The 11,121-nt window shown below is 34.7% G+C and overlaps 2 protein-coding genes across 9 annotated transcripts in view; one reads left to right on the forward strand and one right to left on the reverse strand.

The window, feature by feature from the left end:
* Positions 1-11,121, forward strand: part of LOC106461565 — an 89,102-nt gene that overhangs the window by 68,249 nt on the left and 9,732 nt on the right. For 5 of the 7 annotated variants that reach the window (XM_013921403.2, XM_013921402.2, XM_022388558.1 and 2 more), the window contains one exon: positions 984-6,372. In XM_013921403.2, the coding sequence (XP_013776857.1) occupies positions 1,354-3,180 (1,827 nt within the window). In that variant the 5' untranslated portion in view covers positions 984-1,353 and the 3' untranslated portion in view covers positions 3,181-6,372. Of the gene's footprint in view, positions 1-983; positions 6,373-6,970; positions 6,978-11,121 lie in introns of those variants that run through there. The other 2 variants (XR_002611010.1, XR_002611009.1) reach the window with 2 other exon arrangements.
* The window catches only part of LOC106461562 (ninjurin-2-like), a 68,147-nt gene continuing 65,923 nt past the window's right edge, over positions 8,898-11,121 (reverse strand). For both annotated transcript variants that reach the window (XR_002611012.1, XR_002611011.1), the window contains exon 4: positions 8,898-9,424. The gene's annotated coding sequence lies outside the window, so the exon portion shown is untranslated. The remainder of the gene's footprint in view (positions 9,425-11,121) is intronic.

Genomic DNA, 11,121 nt, shown 5'->3' on the forward strand with positions numbered 1-11,121 from the left:
AGTAATATCGTTTTTTATACATATTTTCATAGCTATAGCTATAGCTGAACGTTTGAAATGAAGCCTACCCATCCTGTTATTATAGATGCATTACCAGTTATTGAAAAAAGCTAATTACAGCGAGTTTTATCAGCTCTACACGTTAAGCTTTAAAAATGTAGCAAAGGTTATATTAATTCAGTTTGAACAAAAAAGAAAAAGAAAAAAATTACTGCGTAATTATTATAAGTCTTGTATGTTATGGATTAACACAAATGAAAAAAAAATATTTATTTGTAATGAATCAAATATCCAGCCTGATAGACAGGTGCTTACTTCTGTAGGGAAAGAGCATTTATATAGTTTGTTTGTTTTGTAATTTAGCACAAAGCTACACAATGGGCTATCTGTATCCTGACCAACACGGGTATCGAAACCCGGATTCTGGCGTTATAGGCCCGCAGACATACCGCTGTGCCACTGGGGGGGGGGGGGCGTGTTTATATAGAATAGTTAGTAAAATTTGGATTGTGTAAGATCTAACGTGTAGTAAACCGTTGCGAATCTCTGCTTCTAACATCAAAATGTAAAAATAACACTGAACATTCACGCAAAACCAGTTTATATAGTAAGTTAAAAGTTTTTAAAATAAGGCAAGTCAGTGAAATATATTTGTAATAAACTTTGTAAGGAATCAGTGGGAAACTACGTTCTTAAATTTTCAATAAAAATAGAAATAACTGCAGTAGAAATCAATATAAATTTGTCGTCAGTGTTCTGAGTTCTTCCTAACTCCAGTTTTCATTTCGCCGAAACCTTTTTTTTTCCCCACAGTGAAAACCCTTAAATGAACATATCCGTAATATTTGTTTTTAAAAAGGATGAGGTGTTGAAAAACAAAGGCATTAGTTTTCTAAACTTGATTCCAGTAATTGTATAAATGTTATTTTAAAAAAGTGTCGCATTCGTAACAACTCATACTTTGTTTTCTTTTATTTCCATAGGGTGGCTTTTGAGCACAATGGGTTTGCCAGTGGAATGATAAAAAGTTGAAGAAAAAGTTGCAGTCATGGTAACCGCTCATTTCGCATTTGGAAAGGTGTTAGGTAGCCCCTAGCGCATTCCACTTCTCTGCAGAATATCCGTTAAGTAACAACCTTGAAAAGTTCGCTGGCAGGAAAAAGAAAAGAAACTATTGGTAGCTTCAGGTTTCAAGCTCAGTAAAATAAGTTGAAATAAGGCGGGGATCTCTACGATTTGTGCATTTTCGTGAAAAAACATGTGCCTTTTATACCTTTGGTAACTTAACCCGATTTATAAAAATCTGGAAAACAGATAAAGTTTTAATAATATTGTTTCTTTCTTTGGTTTAAAATGCTTGAGAGTTCGCCCAAACAGCATAGCAGACGTGACACAAAGTCACTTTCAACCACAACAAGTGTTGAACATGAAGCGAAAGAAGAATTGTTGGAAAATGATGTTCCCATTGATCTTAGTAAGAAGTCTTCTTGTCCTATATGGAAGAACAAAGACACGCAAGGATCGTCAGAAAAAACGAACTTTCTAAAGAGTATTGAAAGTGATTGGATTGAAAAATGGCAAAAAATTGCAGGCGGTGTGCTTCCTCCGATGTTTTCCTCCTATCTTCATCTTGCCGAAGATCCATCAAGAACCCACTGGTCAACTTTAAATCATTCCGATAAACTATCGTATAATTCCAAAAGTGCTTCATTTCTGTCTCCTTTTCTCTTTCCCGTGGGGACATTAAATTCCTGTCCCTTGGTTTGTGATCCTTTCGGAAATACTTTTATTTTGACAGTTCATCCAGATGATGAACATATTGTTCCTGTGCCAATTGGTAGTCCTTTCAGTAATGGAATAAAACTTACTCAAACCGATCTCACTGATACAATACCTGTAAGTGACAAACTTTTGTCAAAATACCTAGAAAATAGTCCTGATGAAAAGGGTGATCAAAGCAGTAAGAACAGTACATTTAAAACGTTTTCCAGATCATCTAATAACGATGAAGCTGAGTCAGAACAGGAAGAAAACACCTGTCCTGAAAAAAATGACCAAAGAGACAAATTGAAAAGTAAAGACAGTCAATCGGGAAGTAATGAATCTAAATATACGAGTTTTTTATATTCTAAAGAGAAGTGCTCTGTTATAAGAGAACTGTCTCAAGAACACTGTGACGTAGCCGAAGATTTAAGAGTGTCTAAGGATACGAACCGTCTCGAAAACCTTGCACGAGTAGAACCGCAGTTAAGAGATTCTCATTTCTTTGGAAACTTGAAGAATTCTGTCAGTTGCTCTGTTCTTTCTGAAAAAAGTCCTGGGGTTGATCATTTTTGGTGTGAACGTCCCAGAACCAACTCTGAGAGTGCTGCATTTCGTAAGCATCCTATCGAAAGTGTCGTTGAAGACGCAAAAGACAAGGAAGCAAACAGTAACGAAACATTAAAAAGAAAAGTAGGTTCGTTTAAATCGGAAAGCGAGTTTGATCATTTAAACCCAAAGAGGCATAAAATATCCCTAAGAAAATCCAAATCGGAGGATATGAATTTAATAGACTCAAAGAGAAATGATCAAACTTTGTTTGCAGTAGACTTAGAACATTACAAATCAAAAGATTATTTTTCTTCCGCTCAAAACTTGGCTTCTGTTAGTATTGACACGTCTGAATGTCGAGGCCAAGAGAAAACGTTCTTTCAGCATCTTCGTCACATTTATCCTCTGTCCTTTCCATGGAACATCTATGGGTATTATAGTAAGCTCATGCAGACATGTCAAAATTCGGAAGTATTTACACATCTGGCAGCTAGAAATATCAGTATAACGTCAGATGGCGCTGTTAAGACACCTTCCCCTAAATCCTCTCCAAGCTTTGCCAAAACTACTTCTCATGAAAACAGTGGAATCGTAAATGACAGCCAAAGCGACACTTGGAGTGCAAGTGCAAAAAAGCGAGTACCTCGGACACTAACTGGCAAGCACGTGCGATATGGAACTGGTGCAAGTCTTTCCACCTTACAAACTCTCCGTGAAAAAATCCACGAGAGACAAAAAGCCAAGGAACATACGGTGCTGAATGAGAAATTGTTTTCCTCAGAGAGTAACAAGAAGAAATCAAACTCTAAGCAGCCAACAAAGCGTGACCGTAGTCCTAAAACTAAGACAAAAATCCCAAAAATATGAACCATGTCTAAACAGCTTTTTAAATATTTTGATACCACTTTGCATTCCATTTCAACATTGAACTAGCAAACAATTTATTAAGAGATTGATAAAAAAATATGTTGATTTTCCTTTTTTTACAAGTAGTGTGTCATAGATTTTATACAATGATAAAGAAATTTATACAGTGTTAGTATTTTGTCACGTAACTTCTGTAATTTAATAGATATTTTTTTAGATGTGTTATTTCTACTCTAAATGTAAACACTGGGCTTCCCTGATGGTGTTACCTAAAGGATATTTCATCTGATGCATCTGTAAAATAAGCTTTGTTATAGGTTTGTAGAGAACACATGAAATTCTTCCAACTTACGTAAGCTCTCCACTATCTCAAGTCCTGAGTTAAAGTAATCTGTAATGTTAACAGTTTTTTGTTTTTTTTTATAAATGCTTATATAATTTGTCTGAATATTTCAGTAGTATAACTACTGGACTTTAACCCATTTTTTTTCAATGAAACAAAAGTGGTCCAATATTAAGGTAGAATCGTCCAACGTTTGGTGGTATGCAATAGTCACCCAATTATGTGATTGTTCCACCCAATAGTGAGTAGAGGCAGAAAGATACCCCACGTTGAGATGAATCAACTCCACGTTTGAGTGGAGCTAGCTAGCACTCACCCAATGCTGAGGTTAATCAACTCCACGTTGAGAAGAATCAACTTCACTCACCCAGTGGTGAGGTTAATCAACTCCACGTTTGAGTGGAGCTAGCTAGCACTCACCCAATGCTGAGGTTAATCAACTCCACGTTGAGAAGAATCAACTTCACTCACCCAATGCTGAGGTTAATCAACTCCACGTTGAGAAAAATCAACTTCACTCACCCAGTGGTGAGGTTAATCAATCCCACGTTGAGATTAATCAATTTAACTTATCCGGTGGTTAAGTTAATGAACTCCACGTTTGAGTGGAGCTAGCATTCACCTAGTGCTGCGGTTGATCAACCCAAAGTTTGGGTGGAAATAGCACTCACTCAGTGCTGAGTGTGATCAGCTCAACGTTTGAGTGGAACTAGCACTTACTCGGTGCTGAGGTTGATCTACATACGTTTACAACCCAGTACTGTGGTTATCAACCCAATGTTTCAATGCAGCTAGCTCTCACCCAGATCTCTGAGGTTGGTCAACCCAACGTTTAATTAGAGCTAGCTCTCGCCTAGTGTTGAGGGTGATCAATCCATCGTTCACACCTCAGAGCTGAGGTTGATCAACCCAATGCTTGAATGGATCTAGCATTCCCACATTGTTTAGGTTGATTAATCTAATGTACACAACAATACCCGAGTGACATCCGTGTAAATTTACTTTTAGAATTAATATATATATATATATATAATATACACAACCCAATAATTATTTTTACAGTCTCGGTTGTCCAAACTTTGGTAGGTCTTTAGAAATCATTGATTACACTTGTAAAGCCTAGTTAATTTTCTAAATTGTGTTATTTGTAGTCAGTGGTTAAGTTGGGGTCTTGAAAAAGGTGGAACTCCTATTTGTGATCCACTTTGACATTCCAAGCAGAAGACTAGGAACGCTAATGGCTTGAATCCTCAAAAATGCGGAACTCAAACAAAGTGTAACAATAATTCAAGCAAATTACAAGAGTTCAAATGGTTATTACATCATAATAAATTGTTTTATTATTATTTATCGATTTATAAACGTTAGTTTTAGTCCCAACTTATTAATAGGAAAATTATGTGAAATCCATTCATACTTTTTGCTCTTTACATTAAATACGTCAAATGTACAAATAATGTTCATAATAATTAGATACACGACTATTTTTAAAACGAACCATCATTTTCTACAGGCTACAACTAATTCCCCCTTTTCACTGTTTACTTTATTTGAAATGTAAACTTGAAAAATCAGTTTTTAGTATATCAAGATAGATCTTTCATTGTGTTTTAGCTTCCAAGATTTTCGTTGTTAGGTTTATTGCATTTGGATACCAGTCAATCACTTGGAATGAATATAATTATCTGTATTCATTTCATGAATTTCATTGTATTTATACTGTTGCTGTTTAAGCACGTTGTCACAAACTACTAACTCATCTGCTCACCCGAAATACTCCATGACGGGACTCGAACCTATGATTTAACAGCGCCACTTTACGAACAAGGATCTGATCTACTCTTTATGTTTTTAAGATTGTGGAATTTTTTGTCTTATTTTAAGTTTCTTGTTTTCGTTTCATGTTGTTTTAGACGATTCTTTCATGTTTTTTTTTTCTTCTACATAAACTAAAGAAACATTATTAAAACATTTTCATTGTCCTTAAAATAAACTCATCTTCGTAGTATACTGTAAGTGTGAATGTTTTAGTATCATAAGGTATTTTTCACTGATTCTCAGAGGCATACATTGTTTCAAAATTCTTGATTTGGGTTCTAACTTTCTTCAGTGATTTCTGAAATTAAAGAAAGGAGAAGATTTGGTTTGTTGTTAAGCACAAAGCTACACAATGGGTGTCGAAACTTTGGTTTTGGCCTGAGACTTAGCCCTGGGCTACAAGTAGAGCTGGGGGAAGATTTAATGGCGAGTTAACTTTAGCATTGTTCTACTACTGAATATTAACAAACACTGCAACTTACATAGTTATTGTATGTTGTTTTTCTAACATCAGGTGAAATCGTTTAAGGATAAGCAAGAAAAATCATTTTAGAAATGCTCTGATGATAAAATATTTAGTTTATGATTTACTCTTTTTAGTTAAAGTCAGTTTTATTTGTCATATTCGTCACGAAAGTTCCCTTAGGAGATATCAAAAATAGATTGAGTGAAGAACTGCTGATGTCAAATGGTAAGTTGTAAGTTTTTTGAACGTCTTTCTTTTTCTTTTTTTTTGGGGGGGGGGGGGTGTTTTTCTTTTTGCGATTTGCTGTATACGCTTTTACAGTATGTATTTCTTTAACAAATATCTGTCATTGTCACCGTAACGTATTTAAAATTCCATTCCATTTATTCTTTATTTTTAAGACTTAAATTTCATTTAAGTTTTTCACCTTTTTGTCATTCCACCTGTATTTGAGTGTACATCGATTCACTGAAAGGATACTTTACTTTGATCTTATGGTTTTTGTTTATATACATACATGTCTTGTTTCATTTGCATTTGAATAAATCACAGAGTTATGTGGTAATCAATGTGCTTAACTCACTTATTTCATATTATTATATTTTTTATGTTCTAATTTTTATTACCAGTGGGAATCGCAGATGAAAATATCGTATATAACCTTACGAAGACTAGCTTGCTGGTTTACTAGTACTTCTGAATGATGAGTAAGACTAATCCAAGTAAAAACATATTATAATAATAATAAATAATATTGTGTTATTTATCCTTACCCTAATTGTGATTTGTAAATGAATCGTATAGAAGTTGATAAAACTTGTATTTCACTAACTTCATCCAATTCACACCATAGTATAAATAGCGTCTCAACCACTACTGTGTTTCTACTTTATCAGCCACCTCATGAGCCTTTGTATTGGTCTGATATAGTCAAGTTGATATATATACATTTTTTAAGTTACACTAATTAATTTTCAGACTTATTATTTTAAAGCATAAGAAGTTGCAAGTTCAAACCCTGTAACAACTATAATACTATAAAGTATATATTGTTGCCACCAGGTGCTATAATAGGTCGAAAACTGATAACATTTTATTATCATAACCAGTTAAAAATGGAAAACATCTTATAACAGTGCGAATACAAAATTGTTTATCAAGAGTAGTTAAGTCACTGATTTGTTACAGGCATCACAGAAAAGTCAAAAAACAAAAATAAAGGGCAAACATGGTTGGTTGGATCCACATAAGCAAAAGTTAATACAATGAGAACAATGATATCTTAGCATTACGTTGAAAAATACTTATCTGAAATGAACTGATAGAAAACAATATAACTGATAACATGCTTAACATACCTTACATATCAGGACTTGATTAAGTTTTATTTTTACATTGTTGTTTTAAGGTTAAAAGCAATGACAAAATATTATGTCATGCTACCGAAGGTATGTGACAACAAATGACATATATCTTGCAGCTCTTCTATTGATATGGTGAAGAAACAAATCTTATTTCATACTTTATAGCTTTCATCTTCAAACAACATTTTTCATTATGAATTATTCACTTGGTGATCCAAACTGGTTTATAAGTTTAACAAGAACAAGTTTTATTACCGAGGAATGACACATTTCTCCTGTCTAGCTTCTGCAGTCTAAAGCAATTAAAATTTGTAAACTGAGCCTAAATTTAATAAGATTATTAGTTCCCGATTAATAGCCTGTATCAACGTGTTCACTAACGTTTAAGACATTGACCGAGGTATGTGTTTTAATAGAGGGTGCTTACATTGATTCTCTGTATGTTTTGTTTAAGCGCAAAGCTGAACAATGGGGCATTTGAACTGTGTCCGCCGCTGGGATTGAACCCCAAATTTTAGCTATAAGTGCTCCTGAGCCACAGGAGAACCTTACGATGATACTTGAATTGTATATTTTATTCGCAAGTGCCTTAACTACTTATACTTTCTATAAGTTCCATCGTTCAGTTGGTGAATGTTTGGATTCGAAGTGAGATAGAAGGTTGCGCATAACATAAATCAAAATCGGTAATATCTAAAAAAAGCGGAGACTTTATAACGCAATAAGCTTTGCAATGAATCCCGAATATTGTTTGTTCGTTTTTTAAAGCAGAAACTAAAAATTCAATCATCAATGAAATCAAAAGTGAGCGAATTATGTGTTGATTTCAAAATCCTAGACATGTTAAAAGATAAAGATTCAAGTTTACTTCTCCAAATGAATTTTATTGAAATATTCTGTTTATTACTCTATCAATAAATTTAATTACTCCGTTAATGAAAGACGTTTTGTAAATGACATTATCAGAAAAAAAAACAAAATAACATGTATACAGTTGGGAACGTTAGTCCAGGATACAGTAAGGCTAGTAGTTATTTGTTAGGAACGTTAGTCCAGGATACAGTACGGCTATTAGTTATTCATTGATAGTACTTGAGTGAAATGTTGTGAATATTTAGGCTTATTAGTCATTTTCGAACACTTGTCGTTGTTATTAAAAAATAAATATGAAGCCCAATCTATTGTCGTTGTTTTATTTATTACGTCAAGATAGTCACGCTTCCTATTGCCTAATTCTAAACATTTATCGCCACGTTTTAAAGAGTAGATGTGAAGTTTTGTCTTTGTTTACCAAATCCTGTCTGTCAAAAGTTAATTAAATTTTATTTTCAAAGTTAACTAAAGCGACTTAATATCAGTTAAGCTGTATGTATCAAATCGTAAGTAAGATAAACCTGTCTGAGCAAGTGCTACTATGAGAATACTTGTCAGTTCCCGAATATGACATGAATCTAATTTTTTTATCCTTTTTAATTCTGCTGTAGTAATCTATTCTTCTGGGGCCGAGCGTGGCCTTATAGTTAGCGTGTCGCACTGTGTATCCGAGTTTCTATGGTTTGTGCCCCGTTACCGCCAAGAAAATAATTTCGCTGTGGGTGTGTTATAAGAGTAGCCTAGGAGTTGGCGGTGGGCGGTGTTGACTAGCTTTCTACCCTTTAATTGATCACCTCAAACTTAGGGAACAACAACTATTCCTCTGTAAGAACGTTTGGCTGTCTATAAACTTATTCAGTTAAGTCTGTTATAAATATTCAGTTTGTGCTTCTCTGAATGTTATATTCATTTCGGATCGAGTGTCATTCAACAGTGGTAACTTGAAGACGTTTTCAATTCCTAGTGCAAATTGTCATCAGGTCAAGTGAATATCTGCGTTAGAAAAGCAGTGCTTGAAGCTTGTTACATTGTTTTTAACCTTGTAAGAGGCGAGGGTGTGATATTATATTAGTCTATATTGCCAGTAGAACCTCCCTGTAAAAATGATTTTACTGAATGTAGCTCAAGGGCAGTATTTTCAGAGTTTTTCAAATTTCAATAAGATCAAACATCATGTCACATTAGATAGTATCAATTATTATCGATAAGAAAAATATCTTGAAACATTTCTTTATAAGCCTAAAATATCCCAGTGCTTATCATTATTATCAACTTTTCACGAGCCAGCCCAGCATCCTTTAGTACTGGGTCTGTGATGGTCAACAGGGTGGTCATTCCGGAATTTCGAGAGATCTCGATGAATGAAGCTCGGCACAACTTCTAAAACAAAACAAACAAACAAAAACATTAAATATTAATGAAAATATGATATAATGAAATGTATATGGATTATACTATGGTGGCACCATACTGGACATTATACGACATGATGAAATCTATATGGATTATACTATGGTGGCACCATAGTGAGCGTTATACCGTCCTTCTTATATTTATTCTTCATTGCAGAAATGACATTTTTAATTTGAGAATCGCTAGAGAAATCATTTTGTTTGCTCCCCAGTAGCACAGCCGTATGTCTGCGGACTTACAACGCTAGAATCCGGGTTTCGATACCCGTGGTGGGCAGAGCACAGATAGCCCATTGTGTAGCTTTGTGCTTAATTAAAAACAAACAAAATCATTTTGTAATGCATCTCTTCAACTTCAGTACTGCGTCTTTGGGCTTTATTATGCCGTTAGTTTCAGAAAATATTGAAACAAATGATTTTATTTTATATATGATCCAAATCCCCCTTTTTTGTTCCCGTTTATGTTTCGCTGTCAATGCAGTAATCAATTGACGAACCTCCGATTCAGCTGGTATGTCAAATCGGTTGCGATTTCTTCGAATAAGTTCTGCCCTCATCCTACCCGGATCCATTTTGTTGCGATCATCTTCAACGCCTTTATAGAACATATAAACTACATTTTCCTTGAAAAAAGCAACGCACTTTTATCCGTCTGTTTTACCATAAGGAGGTCTTCGAGCCTATCCAGACGGAAACGCCTCCACTATCGCTTCAAAACGTACATCAGTTGATGTCGCCACAGGTATTGGACGATCGATGATCAAAACATACCCTGTATCAGTAAGACGTATTATATTTATTAAAGCGATTTTCTTGTGCCTCTACAAATATGTCGATTTTTCAATGACATCAAAACAAATGTCTGCTGGCATACAATACACGTGTTACCGTTCTCGACCGCCTGAGCTATTGAGTCTATTGGTGTTTGATTGCTTTCGTCACTTTGTTCTTTATCCAGCTTCTTTTCTTTAGTCGGTTTAATGTTCGTGGGACCGCTATAGAAACTATAATGTGTAATTGTTCCAACAATTTCTTCGTTCGCACCTGTAGGTGTGATTAAATCATCGTCATTCGTCTCATCCAGTACAACATTGTCCTGTCGATTCGTTCATTTCATCATCGAAACCAACATCTTCATCTTCTTCACGATTACTATAATCTTCTTCCTCATGATCTTTGTCTTTCTCACGAGGGACATAATATAAGTTATATTAAAATCCAGTCCAGAGTAGTTGATACATTTGGTGGAAAAATAAGTCTGATAATGAATAGTAAAGCCACGGCACCAATTCTGAACATCTATTTACAATACAAAGTAAGTATAAATGTAAATGTGTTTATCCTCATGGTACCTTGATATTTGCCGAATGCAGCCTTATGAGGAATCAGATTTTCTTTCCGTTTAATGTGTTTATCCTCATGGTACCTTGATATTTGCCGAATGCAGCCTTATGAGGAATCAGATTTTCTTTCCGTTTAATGTGTTTATCCTCATGGTACCTTGATATTTGCCGAATGCAGCCTTATGAGGAATCTGATTTTCTTTCCGTTTAATGTGTTTATCCTCATGGTACCTTGATATTTGCCGAATGCAGCCTTATGAGGAATCTGATTTTCTTTCCGTTTAATGTGTTTATCCTCATGGTACCTTGATATTTGCCGAAT

Source organism: Limulus polyphemus, unplaced genomic scaffold (genome assembly GCF_000517525.1).
Source record: "Limulus polyphemus unplaced genomic scaffold, Limulus_polyphemus-2.1.2 Scaffold987, whole genome shotgun sequence".
Taxonomy (NCBI): domain Eukaryota; kingdom Metazoa; phylum Arthropoda; class Merostomata; order Xiphosura; family Limulidae; genus Limulus; species Limulus polyphemus.